General features: G+C 46.0%; 1 protein-coding gene across 3 annotated transcripts in view; it reads right to left on the minus strand.

Moving 5' to 3' along the window:
• Window positions 1-24,773, minus strand: part of BMAL1 (basic helix-loop-helix ARNT like 1) — a 659,821-nt gene that overhangs the window by 242,705 nt on the left and 392,343 nt on the right. For all 3 annotated transcript variants that reach the window (XM_078680912.1, XM_078680911.1, XM_078680910.1), the window contains one exon: window positions 14,046-14,138. In XM_078680912.1, coding sequence (XP_078537038.1) covers window positions 14,046-14,138 — 93 coding nt within the window. The remainder of the gene's footprint in view (window positions 1-14,045; window positions 14,139-24,773) is intronic.

Genomic DNA, 24,773 nt, shown 5'->3' on the forward strand with positions numbered 1-24,773 from the left:
TTGACTGCTGCTGACGATTTGACTGTTGGTTGGAGTAACGCTGGTTTCCTTGATTGTACTGGCGGTACTGGGACTGTCCTCCTCGAAAAGTGCTGGAAGAAGTGCCTCGTCCACGTGCACCACGAAAAGGCTGCTTTTTGAATTGCAAGGATCCAAGCGATTTTGCCGTATCAGTGTCTTTCTTTATCGATTCTAGCGCCTCATCGATGTGAGAGCCGAAGAGAGACTCACCGTCATACGGCATGTCGAGTATCTTCGACTGGACCTCCTGCCGAAACGACGTGGATTTTAGCCAACCCTGACGTCAGAGAGCCGCAGCACTGGCAAGGATACGAAAACCAGTACCCGCAACGTCCACAGCACAGTCGATCATCTCTTCTGAGGCCCTCCTGCCATCCTGAAGGATCTGGTGCGCTTCCGCTCTGGATGTCTCCGGAATCAACGAGACTATCGCAGAAATGTCTGACCACATTTGTCGGTCGAAACTACCTAAAATGGCCAATGCATTTGCGGCACGGACTGATGTAGACGCCATGGAAGAAAACTTCTTCCCAATCGCATCCAAACGTCGACCCTCTCTATCCGGTGGAGCAGTGATAGGAGTTGCAGGGTTACGTGCTCGCCGTTGCGCTGCTTGGGTCACCACTGAATCCGGCTTAGGATGCGAGAGCAAGCAAGCGGGCGAACCAGTCGGCGCCCTCTATTTCTTCTCTAGACGAGGGAGTTGAGCAGGTAAGGAGTTAGGAGCGTGCATGATTTTTATTCCCTCCTTCCACACAAACTCGATAATAGGTATGGTGTGGACCTGTTTATAAGGCTGGTTTTTAAAATCATAGAGAAAGCAGTCTTCCTCTCGCTGTGCTCTTGGCAATTTGAAGCGCTCTGCCGCCTTATCCATTAATATATGGAAGCTAGCGATGTCAACCGGAGGTGAATCACCGGAGTCGCCCGGCTGAGGAGAGGGCGTTTGCATTCGATAGTCATCGAATTCTGCCATATCCGGGTCTTGGTCATCGTCCTTATCCTGGGGAACTTCTCCTTCCTCCCTTTCTGGTTCTGTCTCATCCTCCACATCTTGTCGATAATCAGTGGGGATAGGTTGACGGGGCCCCTCTGGAAGAGCCATCTGCTCTGAAGGTTGCTGCTGATGCTGAGTAGGCTCTGTAGTCTCAGATGTAGCATGGCACGGCGTACCCTGAGGTGTTGGAGGAAATCTCCTATTGTAATCGTCCAGCATATGCTGGAGGTTGGAAAATAGAGAGACTGGAAAGGTTGCCATAGGAACCTGTACATAGTGTTCCTCTTGCTGATTATCGTCCTCCTCCTCGCCGTCTTCAGAACTTGTGTCCTGACACTTAATAATCAAGTCCGATGGACTATGGGCATCACCAAGGACATCGCCGTCCGCAATGGATTACGTTTCATGGTCAGTAGCCATCATTGGTGAGGGTGGCTGGAGAGTAGGAGGTGGCAATTGGAAAGTAGACTCCCTGAAACTGTCCATAGAAGGCTCTGTAAGGACCGGAGAATTTGAAGTGTGCAAAGGCACTAGGGGCATAGTGGCGAAAGACCTTGATCCTGATGCGGATTCTGCGTGTTCCTGCTGTGCTCCAGAATTTAAAGGCAAAACTGCCGTCGACGTAGCCGTCGTCGAGTTAATCGACTTAGATGTCTTTCCTGGAGCGATCGTCGATGATGATGATGTAGACACAGCTGTCAGAGACGGTGTCTTTTTAAATGTAGTCGTCGATGACGAGTGTTTTGCCACAGCTCGTCGACGGAGCCTTTGGTGTCGACGGGACCTTCGTCGACGTGCAACTCGTCGTCGGGACCTTTAGCGACGACGATGATTTCTTCGTCGACGGCAGCTTCTTCGCCGACGAAGTAATAGGGATCGTCGACGAGACTGTGGAGATTGAAGCTCTCGTCGACGTGCAAGACGATGAAGCAGACGTCGTCGTCACTGTAATCGTCGACGAAGCCACCGCAGCCAATTTCGTCGTTGGAATGGTCGTCGACGAGCCCGTCGACGACCGCGGTGTCAGAAGTGTAACAACACTTATAGAGGTTGGAAATGACGCCTGAGAGCCAGGTCTCGTGGGCGTAGACACAGAAGTCACAGGAGCAGTAGGATTTACTTGGGCTACTGTTAAAGCCATCTTTTTCTTCTTCAGAAAAGGAGAAGGTAACTCCTGAACACTGCCACGCTTGGAAGCAACAGTTGGAAAACCTGACTGGAAACTCTCTGCGTCTGAAAAAACTTCCTCTTTGTCCCGAAGGCGCTTCAACCACAGAAGAAAACTACCTTCCCTGTCTCTGAGAATTTTTGCTGGAAAAGTTCTACAGAACTTGCAGTCAGCCACCTTGTGTTCTGGATATAAACAGTAAATACACTTTTGGTGGGGGTCCTTCTCAAACAAACGCAGTTTCCCACAGGAAGAGCAAGGTCTAAACAAAGACTTCTTACTTGACATCTTTGAGAAAACAACTGAAGTAGTAGAAGTTAGAAGAAAACTGAGCAGAGCTCAGGGAGACTCCCTTCACACGACGTGCGGTAGAAAATCTGAGGGCTTGAGCTTCTGAGGAGAAGGTTCTAGAGGGTGCTTGAGCCTGATTGGCTGCAGTTTGGACTAACATAATGACACTGATATGTTACAAATGAGTTTTTCTCTGATAATGCATTCCTATGGAGGAACCATTGTACAGGTGTTTCAGTGTGTATTATCTCTAGTTTATTATGTATTATGTTATTACATATATATATATTAGCATTATTGCTATCTTTATGTACCGTGGGACTCTCACTTCGACGACGGGGAATATTCAAGCATGTGAATCTATGAAAGACACCCCTAATACTGGAGCAATGCTGTTGCGGGTGGAGTTAGTTTTGGCCGCCATATTTGGGGTAGCTCGGGATCACCACTCAAGTGGTTCGGCCACTCCCACCCCAGCCAGGTATTTAAAGCCCGCCCTTAGCCTCGCGCACAGACCAATTGCTTCGCGTAAAATCTCCTGAGGCACAGCCGGGAGACTTGTTGTGTTTTAGAAAAACTTGTGTTACTTTTAAAACTTGTGTTGTTTTTATAAATGTACCTTGCTCAGGACACACATTAGACTGCGCTGCCCTTCCATTTTCTGCCGCTATCCCATGCAGCCGAGTAGGTGCTGTTGCGGGTGGAGTTAGTTTTTGCCGCCATATTGGGGGTAGCCCGGGATCACCGCTCGAGTGGTTCGGCCACTCCCACCCCCAGCCTGAATAGGAGTAGCACACCCTCCCGTCTGCACCCGTCCGCGCCCGGTCGGGACCAGGGGCCACACCCCCTGGTTCTTGCAGGGGTTGCCCCCTGATTTATAGCAGTGCTACCCTACACAGGCTAAGGCCTAATAAAAGGACAGAATGCCATCATACCCTAGACCCTGCAAAGCCTCCGTTGGTATGTCGTTACTGCCACCGTCATTTTAAACCGCACAATCACCTTGATCGAGATCGTGCTTCCACCACACAATATAATCTAGCCCTCCTAAACTGTAGATCTCTTCCTAAACATTGCACCGAATTAGCCCTTTTAATCATCGAGGAATATAAGCTTGATGCTTTATTTCTGACTGAAACATGGTTGCAACCAGGGAATGAACCTGACATTATTCGGGCCCTTCCGATAGGATACGGTATTTGCAGAATGGATCGCAGCTTAGGAAGAGGAGGAGGCCTGGCTATTATCTATAAAGACATCTACAGATGCAGATTATTACCATCTTTATTTACAGACGGGGAAAATCTTACTTTTTCACTGGAACTGTCCCCAACCGACTGCCTATCAGGCGTACTTATTTATCGCCTTCCGGAGGCGCTAAAGAAATTTATTCCCAAACTTATTGATTTGGCCTCGATACGAGTGGTAGCCATGGCGAACTTTACTACTCTAGGAGATTTTAATATACACTTGGAGGATGCAACCCTTTCTGCAACCAATAATCTTTTATCTGGCCTCCAAGCGCGGGGTTTAGACTTGAAGTGCCTCCTTCCTACACATGAAAAAGGCCATCTCCTTGACCCGGTCTTTAGTAATTTAGACAATCTTACATCAGGGGACCCCATTTCTCTACCTTGGTCCGACCACTCCCTAGTTCCCCTATTTTGGGTAACAAAGGCTGCACGGGGAGCACAACCATCCAACATACTGTGGGACCGGAAGTGGTGCAATTTACCACTGGATGAATGGAAAACATCCTTGGAGGCAGCCAAGCCATTGCTAGGTACTGACATTGAGGAGGCAAATACGAACTTCAATAGGTGGATCCAGGAAACTCTTGATAGGGCTCTCCCCAAGGTCATCGTTCAAAAACATAATAGAAAAAATGTAGCCCCGTGATATAGTCCCCAACTGAGATTATTAAAGCAATCTTGCCGCAAGTTGGAAAGGCTATGGAGACTCGACCCCTCGCAAGAAACAAAGGAAACCTATAGGAAGGCGATCAGGAGCTATAAAACCGAGATTAAAACGACCCAGGCAAACTTCTATGAGACCAAAATAAGTACCGCAGCGAACTCCCCTAAAGAGATCTTCCGAATAGCGAAGTCCCTTATCATCCCTCCACAAACCTCTTCCTCAAAAGAAGGGGCTCTTGAACGCTGTAATCAATTGGCGGTGTTCTTCAAAGAGAAAATACAAGCTATCTACACCGCTTTCCCTTCGTAGCAGGTTGACTTGGTGGACAATATTACCACAGATCTAGCTCATGTACCAGTGCTCGATCAATTACATCTTCTGGATGCAGAGATGCTTGACAAAATTGTCAGCAAATTTATTTATTTATTAATAACATTTCTAAAGCGCAAACAAAGGCCCATGGGCGTCTCGGCGCTGTCACCTCGGGCTCTCCGCTGGACGTGGCTCCGCCCCAACAGCTCAGGGCAGCTATCCAGGCTGTTCAGTCTACCATTATAGAGGTCCTAAATCTCTCCATTTCCACATGCACAGTCCCTCTCATGTGGAAATGTGCTATGGTTAAAGCATTAATAAAAAAACCTAGCTTAGATCCATCCACATTTTCGAACTACCGCCCAATTTCTCTCCTGCCATGGCTTAGTAAGCTGTTGGAGAAACATGTAAATAGCATTCTGGATAACCATCTCGAATCCAACAAATTGTTGGACGACACTCAAACTGGTTTCCGCCCAAACCATGGAACAGAGACCGCGCTGTTGTTGGTAACCGAAGAGGCAAGGAGGCTGGTGGATGAGGGAGGAAGGGCTGCCATCATTCTTCTAGATCTTAGTGCAGCGTTCGACACGGTCAACCATTCCATCTTGATCAACCGACTCAAGAGTAGCGGGCTGTCGGATGCTGCACTGGATTGGCTCACCTCCTTCCTCAGTAACCGCTGCTTCCAAGTCTTTGAGGGAGATGTTGTCTCCTCCAGTCTGTCCTTGGAATGCGGGGTACCACAGGGCTCGGCCTTAAGTCCAACGCTCTTTAATGTGTACATGCAGCCATGGGCAGCCGTCATCCATCCATTTGGCATTAAGATCGTCAGCTACTCAGACGACACCCAGTTAGTGGTATCTCTGTGCCACGACAAGGGATCGTCTGGCATGCTGGCCCCCTGCCTTGAAGCAGTGGCCAGGTGGATGGAGGACTCTTATCTCCGCCTTAATGGAGATAAGACGGAGACCATGTTACTGGGCAACTCTTCTCCCACACTCTCCATCCCCGCATGGCCCTCGTGTCTAGGGCCAGTGCCACCGCCAAAGCCAAATATAAAAAGTTTGGGCGTGTGGCTAGATGACACCCTTAACTTCGGTCACCAGGCTACGGTCTTATCATCAACCTGCTATGGGTTGTTGAGGATGTTACGCAAAGTTCTCCCTCTACTTCCATTCGATGCCCGCAGAATTATGGTCCAGGCCCTGATATTATCACGGCTGGACTACGGAAATGTCCTGTACTTAGGAGCCCCATTGACCACAATAAACAAACTACAAGTGGTTCAGAATAGTGCATCAAGACTGCTCCTGCAGGTTCCTAGGAGACAATCTGCAGGACCAGCGCTCCGTGAGCTGCATTGGTTACCTATGGCCGCCAGGATAAAGTTTAAGGCGATGTGCATAGCCCATAAAGCTATGTGGAAATCTGGCCCAGCCATCCTTCACTCTATGCTGTCGCCCTATGTACCATCAAGATCTCTCCGCTCCAGTAACCATTTTCTGGCTACCACAAGGAAAATTAAGAAATCAAGATGGGGAGGTCGTTCTTTTTCATATACGGCTGCCAGATTATGGCACTCACTCCCCCAGTCAGTAAGAGAGATCCGTAGTCTGACGACCTTCCGCAGACTTCTGCAGACACATCTATTCAACTGGTAGTTTCGGCTGAGACTTTTGTCCGTGGCGTTATTGGTTCCTGAAGCGCTACGAGGCCTCCGGGTAGTTTAGGCGCTATATAAATATTCTTTAATAATAATAACACTTCTTTTGTTCGTTAAAACAAAAATATATATCCCTAATGTCTAGTGAGCTTTTTTCCATACCCCTGGAGGCAGACTGGGGTACATTGCGTCAATCTGCCATCTGCGAGGTAGAAAGACTGTTAGGTCTATTATGGGGTGAGGGCACTTCCTGATGCCTGGGTGGGCTGCAACATCCCTTCTTGCTTTGGAAATAATATTACTATACCTGATGTCTAGTGGGCTTTCTACCCTTATGTGGGCAGAATAGTGCTTTTTCAGATTGTTTTGGCTGTACGACAGAGGAAGTAATAGAAAAAATAGGGAAGGAGCAGTATAGGATCTTCACCAGGATTTCTAACAAACACCTGTTTTACACCTAAAACATGGGGTCCCATCCCCTAGAAATCAGACCACAGAGTTGAACTTAGAGAAGACTGGAAGAATACTGGTGTCAGAGGGGCATATTATGAAGAACTGCGATAAAATGGGCTTGATAATATGTCCTTGTGAATTTCCATAGCAGCCCAGGTTCTGGTGTTAACCTGGGCTGCTATAGGAATTCACAAGGGCATATTATCAAACCCATTATCGCCATTTTAGCGGCAGTTTCCTGACGCTAAAGCGGCGATAGCTTTATCACAGTTCTTGATAATATGCCTCAGAGTAACTTTGTTTGCCTGAGAAAGGACTCCGGAATTGTATGCTGCTTTTTCTTGAACCCAATTTCTGAATGTGATTCTCAAAGGTGAAGGAAGGTTACCTCATGAAGTGAACAGGGAGATAAAAGAAAAGAGGGCAAAGAAGAACCAGTATGTGAGAGGGACTGGATTTCAGCAGAAACACTTCCTGAAGAGAGTGGTTGAGATTATTATCCACAAATATCTGTCCCCTGGGACCATATGAACTGTCCCTGGAATTCAATTTTGGAAGCTTTAGGAGTTACTAGGAGAAAGATGTTCAGACTGCTATAAAGTTGTGACTTAGAAAATGTCCAATGCCCAAAGGACCAGGACAAAGTTCTAGAGCTCTGTGACAAAGAAAAACAAGCGGGGGCAAGACTTTCTTGTTCATCCTGCTGGGAGTTTTGTTACAGCAAAGTTCAAGGCTCCTGCAGGTCCCTAGAAAACAGGTATTGGATCTTGTGGAACCCTGTCCAACTGCCTCACTTGGCTACTTACTGATAAAGGACCAAGAGTTTGTAAAAAAACTTAGTCCTAACCTTTGAGAGGGGAAAAACGCAGCAAAGCGACCTTGACAGCTACAGATTTCAAGCATGTCCCATTTTAAGCTGCTCAAGGATTCAGTAGAACTTTGAAATCAATTTCTCTTGCTGCACTGAGCCTATATCGGACAAGGAGTTCTGCATTGCCCTGCTGCTTGATGATTGTGACATGTTTGGCTCAGTTCACAGAAGGCTTTCTCTAATGGCCTGATAGTGTAGAGGCCTCTAGAGGCAGGGTATTATATCGCCCCACCTCCTATTTAGTGTGGATGGCGTAATGTCCTATTTTTCTGTCAATCTCCACCAGGTTTTGCAGTGAGGAAGAAAATAAATAATAAAAAGAAGGCCTCTAGAGGAAGGGCATTACATAGCCACCACCCCGCTATTAAATATGGATGGTGTAATGTTCTTTTTTTCTGTCAGTCTCCACTGTGTTTTGCGGTGAGGAACAAAAAAATACTAAAAAGAAATAATGACCCTACACCCTGGGCGAAAACTCCCAAGGTATGGAGGTCATTTGTTTTCAGAAACAAACATACGCTTTGGGAGTTTGGTTCTGAAAAACCAAAAAAGGATGAAAGTTTGGTAAACGGCTGTCCAAATCTACTGCAGGTGTCCGCGAAACTTTATGGACCTTACAGGGAACCACCATGACTGTGGCTCCTTTCAAGGTTTAGAGATGACCAATATGCCAGCACCCATCTATACATGTGGTAGACAGTTGTAATGTGCTCTGTCACTCTGACAGAAGGAGTACCATCTGCCAAAGCATATATCAGGCTGTAAGTCCAAAGGCAAAACCGTTTACTTGGGTAAACCACAAGGATTTACCCAACCTTAGCTCCTTTACACTAACCTAAAAAAGGCACCTCAGATTAAGTCACCTACACCTCTTTGATGTTTGAGATGTCTATTGTTTCCTATGGCACTTTCTGTGTTTTCTTTCAAAAATCTTAACTTTTAATCTCCTTTATCAATATGGTTCTTGACAATCCAATTTCCTCTGTTAGTTTGCTATGTTATTATGAATTTATTAAGCGTGCCATCACTCATGACTTTTTTGGGTGCTGAGAAAGAGAATTAAGTGGTGTGGCAGATGAGTAGAGCTTTAAGCTATTTTCTGAGTTTCAGGAGTAGAAGGAATCTTTTAGCAGTGACCAGGAAGTGAGTTACCAAAGGCAGGTAGAAAGAGCCAATGATAGAAAAGGCTTGGCTGCTACATCTATATCTGGTTTTGCAATTTCTGGCCACGAATAGTAAGGACTATCCAACTAATCACCATATCTGAGGAATATTAGGAAGTAAGCACGTCAATATGTATTTTTGAGCAATTGCTGAGGGCTCCCTATTGACGATACAAAGGAGCAAAAAAAATAAAACCACCCCCTTTAGCGACTGAAGTTGTCAAGGAGGAGGGGGAATTCTGAGCAAACCCAAGGGGAAAGGATAGCAAGATGGTCTGCTAGAAGTTTTACTCATTACAATCAGGCCAAAAGGGAATGGATACAAAGGAAACATTGTTACAATCGTCAAGCTGTGCCCGACAACTACAGACGTAAGAAGTCAGGAGGGATACAATGTTGTTACAAGATGAGACCACTGTAGAGACCTGAGAGTCTATCAGCAGGCTGGAGTCAATTTTATTACCTGGATTTTTAATGTCCAAAGGAAGCTAATGAAGGATGCCAACGCCTTGTGGCCAGAAAAGTTGGTTCCATAGACCAGAGTATCCGCTAACCACCAACATCTTAGAATTGTTGTTTTGAGGGCTACCACAAAGCATACAAAGGTTTTAGAGGTAGGGGAACACTACTGAACACCACATATAACGTCTGAAAAAGAGGGGGAAGACCAGGCCCCAGAAGCCAGTTCCAGTACGGTTGGAAATAAAATGCGTAAATCACTTGAGAATACTGTCTCCAATGCCAGATTTCTGGATTTCATGTAGCAGAAGATTGTGATTGACAATGTCAAACGTGGCAGATAGGTTCAGCAAAATTAGGGGATTAACACTGTTGACATCTTCAGCAGAGGAGGTCATCAAAACCACCGGTAATGACTAATTCTGTGAAATTTTTCTGGGTTGAGTTGAATTTGGGAGTGTTCAAATAAATCGGAAATTATGTTTCAAATGGTTTCAATTATACATAGGAAAAATGAATTACATTAATCGCAAAAGGACTGTGAAGCTGGGGGGTATGAGCTGAGATGGGAGGCAGAAGATAGCTCGGTTAAAATTTCAAAAGTTTCTTTTTACTATGAGTGTTCACAATTCTGGCAGAGTAGTACTGTGAGTGAGCTAAGCGAATTACTTACAGATATATAATCTAAAGGAGCTTCTATATTTGCTATTCTTGTTTGAGTCATAGTCACATCACCACCAGCGTTAGGCTCTTTTAATGGCATCTTTGCACTCAAAGGGTTTTATTGAATTAAGAAGAGGTTTTGAAAAAGAAGTATTCTAATGGTCTGCTCATTCACCCAGAGTGGAGTCCAGACCAGTACTGTCATAGGAAATCAACTAATCAAGTAAGTTGCCTGCAATATGAGTGCCACTATTAACGAAGTGTCGCTGGGAACAGGCTGGAAACAGGAGATTAAATCGTGGCGAAGTTAAGTCTGAGAATTTTCCAGATGCAATTTAAAAACTCCTAAGAAAATAGAAATGATTAACTAATTTGAAAAAAGTCAGGAACCTCTGTAAAATAACAAATGAAGGATGAAAGGTTGCTTAAGGGTCTTTGAATTAACTAAAAAGAAAAAATAATGTGGGGTTCTAGGGATATGTTGATATCAACACATCACAATTAGGGCCTTATTCGGCAGATGGCTACTTCACTGCCATGTTTCTCTCCCTTATGATCACAGTGAAAGACTGAAAAGCCTGGAGGTGTCGCTTCAACATGGTCCACCCATTTCTTTAAGTAGGTTTACCAATGATAATTTTTAATCTACAAACATTGCATTTGGTCTAAAAAGGAAGGCCAGCATGCAGTAATCAGAGATCAGCGATCAAATATCTCAGGGCTAGAGTAAAAATAAATAGGTGAAGTATTATAGGTAACTCGAGGGGTGGGGAGCAGGAGCCGCCCTAGCCATACCTGCAGCCGTGTTGCAAAGGCATCAAACATCAGGCAAATTAGGGCCGACTGCAAAAAAGTCCACATTTGTAAAGCGCACAATCACCCGTTAGGGTCTCTAGGCGCTGGGGGCCGTCGGGAAGATTAAGCGAGCTATTGCCCAGAGTCACATGGTGCTGGGCTAACCTGCCGCCGGAGCCGGGGATCGAACCGTGGTCCCCAGATTCCAGCGTCAGTCGCCCTGGCCGCGGCGCCACACCTCTCCCACTGCAGAGGGCAGTAGAAACAAAAGATACAAGTAAAAGTCGGAGGAGGAGCTACGCTAAGAATCAAGATGGCCGCGTAAGCTCCCGGCTCCGCCGACCTCCGCCAGCAGCTCGATTATCCTGTCTTCAATCCTGACCTTACACCTGATCTCCTTGTTTATGAAGGTCTACTGCTTCTAAAGGTGCAATCCCGAGATTTCTACCTCATCGGCTGACGAAGATATGCGTGTTTCCATTCTCGGCCTAACAATGTGTGGAAGCCGGGGCCTCGATTTCTGGACTACCCGGGTCAGAGTTGAACAACATCGGCCGTGAGACCTGGACTGAGCCCGGTCTCCCGAAGAGTGCCTGAATTGTTGTCTTTTTGTGACGATCCTTTGAACGATCTACACCGGGGACACGCCAGCGTGCCACGCCGGCTGCTGTGGTGGGGGTCCGGTGCCCGGAGACCTTGCTGCCTTCCCGGGGTCGACGGGCTGGGGCCCTCTCTGATGGCGAAGGTGTGTTCTGTAAGACGAGGAGCGCCCATTATTTGATATCAGATATGCGTGGCCTGCGACTCCGGAGCAGCCGGCCTCCGGGGTTCAAGTCCGGCTCTGTCGCCTATTGAGAGGGGATGGAGCGGACGGAAGGCACGCCATCGCTGCAGGCCGTTGTGGCCGCCATTGGGGCGCTCCATTCGCACGCTGTCGCTGTGTTCCGGACACTGATGGTGAAAGTGGCCGGTATCCTGGAACCTGAGGACGACACCTCGTTTAGTTTCCAGCTAGAGCTGGTACCAGCGGTGCATTGCACATCAGAGGTCGAGGTCCCCGTGCATGACCCGGAATTCATGAACCTTGATGGTCCCCTATTACCGACAAGCCAGCCCGTGCTTCTCGCTAGCGTCTCTTGCCTGACCCTGCTGCCGCCCACCACATCTATAGACGGTCTTCCATGTGGCTACGAGTTCCTTGGTGATGGTTTTGGATACTCGCTGTTCTTGGACACCTTTCCTCGTTCGAGCCGTGAACTTTTATCCTGTATTCGATCTTCCTGTGCTGACAAGAACTTTTATGGACGCTTTGCCTTTACCATCAAAATGGCGGCTCGAGTGGTAAAGACTCTTCTGACGGACCGTACTGGCCAGGGCTGAACTTTATCGCTGGGATCCGATATAATAGCTTTTGGCAATGCCAGGGTTGTGCCTATATTGTGACGGGAATTGGGTGGTTGTTGTTTATCCTCCCCTGAATGGTTTGTATAATTGCTAAATATTGATTTTACCATGTCTCGGGGTGGTCGCTGTTGGCGGGGGGTATGGGAGACCGGGAGTGTGTTTGCTTTCTCCTCCTCAGCTTTCTCTTTTCCCTTCCTTTAGGGTAGTTCTTGGGCGACAGGCACGCTGCTAGTGGGGTTAGGCCGTAGCCATTGCAGGGGTGCAGGGTGGGGGGTTAGGGGTGGGGGTTTTTATTTTGCCTTTCTTTTGTTCTATGGCCCCTTTTGTTTTTTCTCTTTCCTTCTACGAGAGATGGGCTGTTTATTTTTCACGAATCCTTTATGGTCTGGGTGTCTTCGCTGGCTTAATTATCCTGTAACATTGTGGACGGGGTCGCGCGGGTGGGATTGCTTTTGATTGATTAATAGATTGCTTGTTTCCTTTTTCCGTTATGTGTACCCGTGATGGGCCTTTTACTTCTTACAGTGATTTTTGTTTGTATATTTCCCCCGCCTGGCCCTGTTCTGTATTTCACAGCGAAACACCTGATATCTGTATTGCCTACTCTTGTCTTACTGTTAAAATAAAAAAAAAGATTAAAAAAAAAAGTAAAAGTCAAAGACAGAACTCGAGACCAGCTGTTTCTGGTTCCTATAAACACCATTTGGTAAGAAGGGACTTTTTCAAGGGCCATGTTTCTAAACGCTAGTCATTGGAGTACACTTTATGGGCTACTGGCAGTGTGAAATGATAAAGTTCAGTGATATTTACATAATACAAATGTATTATATGAATCGCAATATGATCCACAAATACTTATTCATTTTTTGTCACTGCAAGTTCTTCTCTAATATGTCATGGAGTATTTAGCCTTGATTCTGTAATAAAAAGTTTCTTTTCTTATGTAATTTGCAGCTTTGGATTTGAAATTGTGGTAGAATTTTTATTTTTCCATGTCAAATCATGAAAAATCTGTAAACACTGCTAGTTGTAAAGAAATAATTTTTGGATTAATATCCATATATAGATGTTTTTGTACATTGTTAATTGTAACTAAAAGGATTTTTGGATTAAAATCCATGTATAGATCTTCTTGTACTGTCAGATGACATGATAAATATATTACGTATCAACTACAAATAGAATTTTGGTAATTATGATTGTATATTTACTTTCTCCTTACAGCCTTGAAAAAGTGAGAGGCGCCGAAATCAAGTGTTAGCTGTATTACGTCATCAACATTCATTTGAGTGAGAGGTTTTTTTTCTTCTTTGCTTATCAAGTGACAACGTAGTATAGAATTATTGCCACTAATCATGAATAATCTATAACTAAATGAATATGCTGTTAGAAATACAGTGTATCAAACCATAATTGCATACTGTAAAACACAATTGAGATGATAAAATAAAGGTGTTCTAAAATGTTTAAACTGCGTTCTGGATTTCAAAAAGTGACTTTTACAATTTTTTTTTATTTATATTACTTAAATGGTGATTGGTAGGGTAACTATCACTTTAGAGAGCATTTACCACCGGACATGAACTTAATTACCCTGTGATTTCTTTACAATACAACTGAAAAATTCAGTGAAATTTACGTCCAGGCCATATTGCTGGCGTGGGACGGAATAAGATTTAAGATGTTGCCAACTGTAATCGAAAAATCGTGAACTTTGAGTAGGTATGTATATTTTAAAAAACTTGCATGAACCACCACAAAATAGTTTCAATTTGATTCGGAGCATCAGAACTGCTTTTGAAACAATTGTACTCGTGCATGGGATATTCACTCTTTATTTAAACGGATCCAGTAAAATACAATACCTGGCTGTAGTTGAGGATCTTGAAAACGGATTCAGAAACAAACAAAATCTTTCCTCTGTCACAACCCACAACAAAAAGAAAACCATCAGCTGCCTGCAAAAAAAAGAAACTCAGTTACTGACAAACGTTTGAAAATTCACAACGCTTACATTTAGAGATTTTTGTATAATTCCCTAACATATGTTCTTTGCTGAATTTAAAGAGGATGCATAAGACACACAAATGATGGACGGAATGCAGAACAAATCAAAACATTCACTCCCAGTAAAAAGATCTGGGTTAAATCCATCATTCTTTTGCTCACCATGCCACCCCAGTTTAGACCTGACCATAAGCAAATCAGTCTTGACCCTGTGCCTCATGGGAACAGTCCAGCCCGAACTGCCAAGCCAGGTCCTCCCTGGACCAGAAACAAACATCCTAGGACCGGTTTCGGGATTTCACCCCTCTTCAGCCAGGATAGCTTGATTCCAGTGGCACAGTGGGCCCAGGACCCACGTTTGGGCATACCTGGCGCATTTAGGGGGAGAAAGCAAAAGACACACAATTGATGAACGCAATGCGGAACAAATCAAAACATTCACCCCCAGTCAAGAGATCTGGGTTAAATCCATCATTATTTTGCTCACCATGCCACCCCAGTTTAGACCTTTCCACATGCAAATCAGTCTTGACCCTGTGTCTCATGGGAACAGTCCAGCCCGAACTGCCAAGCCAGGTCCTCCCTGGACCGGAAACAAGCACCCTAGGACCGGTTTCGGGGTTTCACCCCTCTTCAGCCAAGATTGCTTGATTCCAGCGGCACAGTGAGCCCAGGACCCACGTCTGGGCATACCTGGCGCACTTAGGACGAGAAAGCAAAAGACACACAATTGGTGGACGGAATGCAGAACAGGTGCTGGTTTCAAACTGGGGTGGCGTAGTGGGCAAAATAACGATGGATTTAACCCAGATCTTTTGACTGGGGGAGAATGTTTGCATTGACAGCATTCCATCCATCATCTGTTTGCTGTAACATTTTTTGCCCTAAGTGGGGTGGGTATGCCCAGACGTGGGTCCCTTGCTCACTGTGCCACTGGATTCAAGCTAGCCTGACTGAAGAAGAGTGACATACCCTGAAACCGGTCCCAGGATGCTTGTTTCCGGTCCAGGGAGGACCTGGCCTGGCAGTTCGGTCTGGACTGTTCACATGGGGCACAGGGTTAAGACTGATTTGCATATGGCTTTGTCCAAACTGGGGTGGCGTAGTGGGCAAAAGAACGATGAATTTGACCCAGATCTTTAGACTGGGGGAGAATGTTTGAATTGTCAGCATTCCGTCCATCATTTGTTTGCTGTAACACTTTTTGCCTGTAGTGGGATGGGTATCGCCAGACGTGGGTCCCTCGCTCACTGTGCCACTGGATTCAAGCTAGCCTGGCTGAAGAAGGGTGACATACCCTGAAACCAGTTCCAGGATGCTTGTTTCTGGTCCAGGGAAGACCTGGCCTGGCAGTTCGGTCTGGACTGTTCCCATGGGGCACAGGGTCAAGACTGATTTGCATATCGGGTGGCTTTGTGGGCAAAAGAACGATGGATTTAACCCAGATCTTTTGACGTGGGGAGAATGTTTGCATTGACAGCATTCCATCCATCATTTGTTTACTGTAACACTTTTCGCCCTAAGTGGGACGAGAATGCCCAGACGTGGGTCCCTTGCTCACTGTGCCACTGGATTCAAGCTAGCCTGGCTGAAGAAGGCTGACATACCCTGAAACCGGTCCCAGGATGCTTGTTTCCGGTCCAGGGAGGACCTGGCATGTCAGTTCCGTCTGGACTGTTCCCATGGGACACAGGGTCAAGACTAATTTGCATATGGCTGGTTCCAAACTGGGGTGGCGTAGTGGGCAAAAGAACGATGGATTTAACCCAGATCTTTTGACTGGGGAAGAATGTTTGCATTGTCAGCATTCTGTCCATCATTTGTTTGCTGTAACAAATTTAAAGAGGATGGCACTTTAAAGAGGATGGCACGAGCGTAGCTTTTGCCAGTGTAACACCATCCTAAACGTTCTGAAAGTATTCTTTTGTAAATGAAAGTATAAAGATAACAGGCAAGGTTTTGTAGAGATGCACAAAAATAAGCATTTATGTCTAACTTAATTTGCCCGTTGGACAACAGGCCTTAGAAGTTGATACCCAAGGTATTTTAAAGCAACATAATTGACAACAGAATAAGTTGAGTTAGTTATTGTTCATGCAAAATATACAACCCCCTCATCCTTCATTTGATACTAAAAAAAAGTTATCTTTATTAAACACATAATTTTAAGAGCATAAAAGAAAGTAATCCTTCACCAGACACAAAAAGTTAGAACAAAAAGTTAGTAATAAATTAGAACTGTAGAGCCTAGAGACCCTAACGTCAACATAATCTTCATGCATCAAAAGTCCCTATACTAAAAAGGGGAGGTTTCTGCTTTACTTTTAAGTGTATAATAGTCTAGGGTTTTTTGCACAAAGCACAGATTTCATTTATAGTTATCCCGTGTAATAAACAAGCTACTTACCTTCTGTAATACTCTTTCTGGTAGAGAATATTTAGCTGTAGATTCCTCGCCTTCTGAATATTTCCTAGGCATCAGACTGGATCCAGAAACCTTTTGGCTGTACTTCTGCACGGGGTAGGTGGTGCCATGGGCCTCTGCCCGAACGCTGTTCTGCTCTGAAATGACATGCAGAGCCTATTTAGGCATCACTCCCGCAAGCTGACTATAATTGCTTTCGAAACTGTCAGCGACCCCAGACGCAGAGCTCCAATAGAAAATTGAGAACAATGTGCAGATTCCTAGACTTAGAATCTTATTATTGGATAGAGTCAAATCACAGAACGGGTAGGATGGAAAGGTGAGTGAGGAACCTGAGGCTAGAGTCCCTCCCAGAAAGAGCATTATCAAAGGTAAGTAACTTGTTTTTCTGATAGAGATTTCTAGCCGCAGATTACTCACCTTTTGAATAGATACCCAAGCAGTACCTCTTTGGAGGAGGGCCTGTGTACAGATTCAAACCAGAATGTATGCAGGACTAAGTGGGCACAATGTCCCTCTTGACTAACCCAACAATAATGCTTCTTGAACATATGGCGAGGTGCCCACATAGCTATCTGACAAATGTTCAGGACAGGGACTCCATGTGCCAATGCAGCGGTTGCAGGCCCTGGTAAAATGACGAAGCAGGAATTATCAGACACTGCTTTTTAGCCAATGTGTACTAGATCTTAATGCAGAGCACAATCCAGCTGGATATGGCTCTTCTGCACAGCCTTGCCTTTTTGTGCTTCATAGAGCCTCAGAAAGAGTTGATCATCCCTGTGATGTTCTTTGGTACGATCAGTATAAAAGCTTAGATGTCTCTTGAGTCAAAATGTTGGAGTCTCTCCTCCTCCTGTTTAGAGAGGTGCGGCAGCGCTTAAAACCCTGTAAGGTGACGTTTTGACCAAAGTGTAATGGCATCACTAATTTAGGAAGTCAGTGTCCACAAAATCAGCTTGTCTTCGAAGAAGGCAGTATACAGCAGGTTGACACGGAGCTTGAAGCTCATTCACATGCCGCTCCGATGTCGACAAGGAACACTGTCTTGAGGGTGCGAAGCCACAAGGAACAACTGTGAAGTAGCTCAAAGGGCGTGCCCATCAGAAAAGTGAGGACCAAGGTAGGGTCCCACTGAGGGATGACACAGGGAGAGAGAAGAAACAAATGTGGTAAGCCTTTGAGGAAGCGCATAATTACTGGAGGCTTAAACAATGAGGGCTCATCCAGCAACTACAAGAATGCAGACAGAGCTGAAAGATACCCTACAGCCATGCCCAGGGCGAAGCCTCGTCGTGCAACAAAACGTCAGACAGCTTGGCCTGTAGGGTGTCTATCTACCAAGTACCACACCAAACTACAAATTGTTTCCCAACAACAGGCATGTACAGTTTTTGTTGAGAAGCATCTGACTGCCACAATGACATAAACCACCTCTGGGGGAAGATTAAAGTTGTTTAGCTGTTTAGCACTTGCGACTCAGTCCACAAGCATGAAGGTTAAGACTGTGCAGGCCCAAGTGCAGAAATCTGTCCTACTGCTGCAACAGCAGATCCTCCTGAAGGGGAAGCCTGACCAGAGGACAAATGCTCAAGCTCATGAGTTCTGGATACAATACTCTCTGTGTTGACACCAGGGTCACTAGGATGACTTCGGCCCAGTCAGTCCTGATCTTCTTGAGAACTCGGGCAGGAGTGGTAACGGCAGAAAGGAATACAGGAGTCCAGAATTCCACTCGAGGCACCTTGGAAACTCCAACTAGCAGGATTTCTGACATTGCACGTTCTTTACAGTGGTGAACAGATGACTCAAAGTTCTCCCCATTTGCTTAAGAGACCTTGCATCACCTCCAGGTGTAACTGCCATTCGTGATCCGCTAGATCTCTGATCTCGCCAGTCTTGGCATTCAATGAACCAGCCAGGTGGTTTACCACCTAGAAAATTCAGTGGTGGTCCAGACATTTCCATAAGCGCAGGGCCACCTGGCACAGGGTCCAAGACCCCCTCCTTCCCCACCTGTTGCAGCAGTACCACATGGCAGCGGTGTTGTCTGAAAGGAACTCTGCCAGCCTCCCCTTGATGGATGGAAGGAAGGCTTTCAATGCCAAACAGATGGCCCTCAGCTCCAGAAGGTTGATATGGAGCCAGGACTCCGCCGGAGAGCAGAGGCCTCTGATCTCCACCACTCCAGCTGGCCACTCCAGCTCAGAAGTGATGCATCAGTCACCACTGCCAGCTCGGGAAAGGGAGAGGGGTCTGCCACCGACCCACTCACAGTCCAGCAACCACCCCTGCAGATCTTTTGCAGTCTCCTCCGAAATATGAAGGGAGTTGGTGCTGTCTCATTGAAGTTGGGCCAACTAAGACTTCAGGTCCCACTGCAAAGCCCACATATGCTATCTGGTGTGCTTGACCAGCAGGATACAGGGGGGCGTCAGTCCCAGTAGCCTCAGTTTTGACCTCATTGAAATCCAGGACCAAAGCTGAAAGATTGGGATCATAGCCTGAATAACTTGGACACTTTTTTCCTGAGGGGAAGGCACAAAATCAAACAGTGTCCAGAATGGCTTCAATGAACGGCAGTGTCTGAGAAGGAGTCAGGTGAGACTTTGGCATTTTAATAGTGAACCCCAATTATGACAAGAGGTTTGCCATCATCTAGAGGTGGTTGATGACTGCCTGGGGCAAATCCACTTTCAACAGCCAGTAGTTAAGGTAGGGGGGAGACTGGAACCTCTGACCCACAAACAGCACTGGTGACACCAAAAACTGAAGCACAGTGTAACGGAAATGCTCCTGTCCTACTACGAACCGCAAGTAGCACCAATGGGTTTGTAGGATAGGTGTATGGAAATATACATTCTTCAGATCTAACGCCACCATCCCGTCTCCAGGGTTGAGGGAAGCATAGACCTGGGCCAGTGTGAGCATCTTGAATTTTTCCCTCCAGAGGAACGCATTGAGAGGAAGCAGGTCTGAACTGGGATGGAGGTCTCGGTCTTTCTTGAGCACCAGAAAGTAGCGGGAATAACAACCACGTCCTACTTTTGGCAAGCGCATCTTCTCGATAGCCCCTTTGCCAAAAGGGCTTACACTTCCTGCCGCAAAACAGACAGATTCTCCTACATCAGTCATTGGAGAAACGGTGTAAGGTGTGGTGGTGTGAAACAGAGAGGTATGGCATATCCCTTCTGAACAATTTGCAGGGCCCACCTGTCCAATGTTATGGCCTGCCAACCCTGCAAGAATTGTTGGATCCTAGCTCCCACTGGGTGGCTGTGCTCCTCTAAGGGCACGTTAAAGGGTTTTGGCATGTCGGGATGCAAGGAGGGGTGTGGACTCAGCAGTTTATTGACCTTGATCGCGAGGGAGGTGAACTAAGCTGGGGCAGATACGGCCAGGGAGTGTGCCATGGCCTTACTCTCCTTGAACTGCTCAGGAGCTGAGTCTGCCTTGTACCCAAACAGGCAAGTCCCATCAAGAGGCATGTCCATGAGGGACAACTGGACATCGCCTGAAATGTCAGTTCAACTCAGCCAAACGTGGCGGCAAATGGCAACACTGGTGCAATGGCTCACCTGATGGAATCAGTGGTGTTCAAACCGCAATTAATTGTGAACTTGGCCCTGTATAACCTGGGCAAGGACATAGCAGAGATCTTCAGGAACACCTGGGAGGACTTGAGCCACAGAATTCCAAAGACATGGAAATAGAGCTCCTGGAGGCAGCTGACACTTACAGATCAAAAAGCCAAACTGGTGGACGAGAAGACTATTACCAAATGTCTCCAGCCATTTGGAGTACCTATCAGGAGGGAGTAGTTTGGGATGCACTTTGATTAGTCCAGCTTGTAGACACCTGCACCATCAAGTTGTCAGGGGAGGGGTGCTGAGATAAAAAAAAGAAGCAGGGTGACCTAGGGACGGGCAGTGGCGGCATGTGATCTGGCAGTTGACTGGTGGTCCAGAGCAAGGGTTGTCCATGACCCCCAACACAGTATCCATATGTGCCGTATAAAAATTCAATAGGGGCTCAGTGGATGTTGTCCCGGCTGAAGGACTCCTGTCAGAACAATAGCCTTGCCCTCCAAGGTGGAGAGTTGGAGGTCAAGGACTTTGGTCACCCTTTACACTACCATGGCATAAGAAGCATTCTCCTCAGTGGCAGATTCAGGGGGTGAGTGGAATCCGACTCAGGGAAGGTATCAATGCCACTATCCTCCTGCAGGTCACCATACAAATTCTTCTTTTGGTATGGCTGACCAATCTCTTGAACTGCAGCTTAGTCATTGTTCCAATCCGTACCAAACAGAGAATGGAGTTTTCCTTTGTCTTTGTTGAGGCAGCAGATCCAGTGGAGGGAGTGGTGGCTCTGCGGCTGCCGAGGTCGAACCAGTGCTGGTAGAAAACCAGTCTAGTTACAACCCTAGACAACAGACAGATAATGCCAAAAGACTGAAAGCACTCTAATATTGTACAACCTGCCACCCCAAGACTGGCTGTATGCACATGCGTTTACTATATGGAAATTTTATTTTATATGCTTTGTTTCTATGAAGCACTCAGTGATGCCGCGAGTACGAGGTAAGTGGTTTTATTTATTTATTTCATTTTACCTATCACGTCCTCTGTTGACTCCCCCCACCTTGCCCTATCGCCACTTACCTGTGCCAGCCATGCCAGCTGGTTTCACTCACAAAACCATTTATAAGGAGGATTAATGAAAAAATAATGAATTCAAGCTCAGAGGAATCTGTAAGCATCCAAATGCCTCACAAATATACTAGGGGTGGGTGAACAATTCAGCTCCATTGAAGTTTGAAGTTCCAGCAAAACTCCGCCAACTTCAGTGTGGCGGAGTTTTTCTGCGCATGCGGCTCGCCAATGTTAAGTTGGCTAGTGAGAATTTGTGTCCCCAGCAAGATTTTGGAGCGCTAGAATGCCTCCTGGTGAGATTCTTCAATGCGGGTGGCCGCTACCGTTCATGTTTAGAAAAATGCAGCTCGAGTATAAAAATCTATTTGAACTGCAGAAAGAAGCAGTGCCCTCTGGTGCGTTGCAAGGTGCCATTCACGCTGATTTTACAGCACCGAACAAACTCCAGGTGCAAAAAAATAAATGAGAGCAGAGCAACGTACCAAAATTCCTCCGCTCGCAGAACTCAGCGGAATCTTGCAGAGTTTTAAGGTAACTTTACAAGTTACGCCCACCCCTCAATTATACCCATAAGACTCCCTCTTTTGTGTGCTATGTAAATCCTGAGCTCCACTGAAAGGTCCATTTTGACATACAGTTCAAAGTCATCTGTTGGAAAGTGTAAAATGACTTAAGATTAAAATGCACAGTAGAAAATATTACTTTAGCAAATATTGAGAAAACATCCATAAGTTAACTAAGGCCCTGATTATTATGCTCGTTCAATTCTGCCTCAAGCCTAAATCCCTGTTTACAAAGGGGTCGGAATTACGAGTTTGGTTTTATTCAACGCTGATAATTATCGACTATTAAATAAATCAACATTAGTTAAATTTCAGCAAGGCAAACCTGCTGAATTTTAACGAGAAAAAGCATACAGTATTTACCGTATCTGTGCATTTTGGTGCATTAATCGCCAAAATGAAAACAAGTTACTTACCTGTACTGTAGTTCTCCAGTATTTGAAGCTTTCACAGATTCACATGCCTGAATCATTCCCCGTCGTCGAGACGGGAGTCTACGGTACATAAAAAAGCAATGCTTAGTAGTATAGCAAACTGAAAAGAGGCCCAGGCCCATTTCCCTTTTGCAACCCATAACCTTTGTTATGTAAAAGAGACCAAACTTCTCCCTGAACCAATCAGAGCTCCTAACCCTCTAGAACACTCCTGAGAGAACCTTTTGCCCCTTAGAAATTCGCTCACTTGTGCCATAGACACCTTTTGTGCTAAATCCGAGGTGAGCCTCTCAGGGGAGGAGGATGGGTCGCATGTGAATCTATGAAAGTTTCCAATACTGGAGAACTACAGTTACAGGTAACTTGTTTTCTTACATTGGAGTATTGGAGCTTTCATAGATTCACATGCCTGAATCAGAATTGAGAGCAGTAGTATAAAGCACTTTTTTTTTTTAAATCTAGTATAGTTACTTAAAATACCATCTTTCTATACATGTCCAAGTTAGAATTCTGCTTATTAGTATTGCAAACACTCTTACCAAACATAGTAATAGAAAAAGTGTGCATTTGTAACCAAGAAAAAAGGACAGAGGGATGTAAAAGAGGCTCACCGTTACTGGATAATGTTTCATAGCACCGCTTCTCCCACCGCCACATCTCTCTCCGCGGCTGCCTCCAAGCAGTAATGCCTGGTGAAGGTGTGCGTATTTCTCCAGGTCGCTGCCCTGCAGATGTCCTGGATCGGCACTCCCACAAACAAAGTAGTGGAGGTGGACACTGCTCTCGTCGAGTGGGCACGAACTTGTGCATTCAGAGTTTTTCCAGCTGCCCGATCGCGCTGGAAATCCATCTGGCAATTCCACGCTTTGACAAAGGAATGCCTTCCTGGGTGCACTGAAGGCGACAAAAAGTTGTGGAGACTTGCAGAAGGGTCTAGCCTTTTGTAAATAGAATTTGAGACAGCGCTGGACATCCAGTGAATGGAGAACTTTTTCCGCCGCTGTTGTTGGTTGAGGAAAGAACCGTTTTAGAACCAGAGGCTCATTTAAATGAAAGTCAGTAGGTACCTTTTGAATAAACTTCGGATTAGTTCTGAGAATCATTCTATCCTCCTTAAATTGCAGGATAGGGTCTTGAATCGTGAGAGCCTGCAATTCTCCCACTCTCCTGGCCGAAGTGAGTGCGATGAGAAGCGCCACTTTCCACGATAGGAATTTGATATCTGCCCTGCGTATTGGCTCGAAGGGCTGCTTCATTAATTGAGAAAGAACTATGGTCAAGTGCCAGAGAGGTGGTGGAGGCTTTATGGAGGAAAAACTCTGAACAATCCCTTCATGAATTTTTTAATGATCCTTCCTTGCAGACCATGAAGACGGTCCTGAGGACGTCCTTCTGTAGCGTGATATTGCAGCTAAATGTACCTTTATAGAAGCATGAGCCAAATCTGACTTAGCCAACATTAAGATGTATGGAATAATCTCATGCGCTGCCGAATTCAGAGGATGAATGTTACATCTTTGGCACCACAGACAGAATCTTTTCCATTTCATTCGGTAGTTCTTGTTCGTACTATCCGCTCTAGCTTTTGATAGGATGTCTTTGCATTGTTCTGAGATCTTTAGATGTTGAAACTCACAGTGCTCAGGAGCTAGGCCGCTAAATGTAATGATGTCGGGTCCGGATGGAGCACTTGTCCCTGGGACATCGCCAGAAGCGACGGTATTGGCTGGAGGCGAATTGATTGTACCTCCGACAGTAGCAGAAGCTCTGTGAACCAGTGCTGCCTGGGCCACCATGGGGCTATCCTGCACGGCTCCTTCTTGATCTTCATCAGAACTCGTGGCAGGAAGGGAATTGGAGGAAAGGCGAAGGCAAAGACACTTGACCATGCTATCAAAAACACATTTCCCCAAGATCCCCATTGGGGAAGCCAGCTTGCGAAGAACCAGCATTTCCTGTTCTCTGCTGTTGCGAAGAGGTCTACTGTCAGTTTCCCCCATCTTTGGAAGATGCTGTCTAGAATCCCGTCGTCGATCTCCCACTCGTGGCAGGTGGATTTGAGCCTGCTGAGAGTATCTGCTTTGACATTCTGGTCCCCTGGGAGATGTTCCGCTGTTATGGATATCTTGTGTTGCAGTGCCCATTCCCATATTTTTTGGGCCTCTTGAGACAGGGAGAGTGTTCTTGTTCCTCCCTGTTTGTTTAAGTAGTGCATCGCTGTTGTGTTGTCCGTTCTTAATAACAAAGCTGATCTTTTTATCCTTGGTAGGAACGCTAGCAATGCCAAGCAGACGGCTCTGAGTTGATGTGCATTTGTTGCTCGTACAACTTCCAGCGGCCGCTGACTTGGAGGTCCTGAAGGAACGCTCCCCATCCTTCTAGGGACGCATCTGTCGTAACTACCAGTGGGTCTGGCTCTGTAAGGATTGACAGACCCTGCGAGACATTCCGCTCTTGGGTCCACCATCTCGCCGCTTGAACCATAATCGGCGTCACCCTCACTATGTCT

Source organism: Lissotriton helveticus, chromosome 3_1, assembly GCF_964261635.1.
Source record: "Lissotriton helveticus chromosome 3_1, aLisHel1.1, whole genome shotgun sequence".
Taxonomy (NCBI): Eukaryota; Metazoa; Chordata; class Amphibia; order Caudata; family Salamandridae; genus Lissotriton; species Lissotriton helveticus.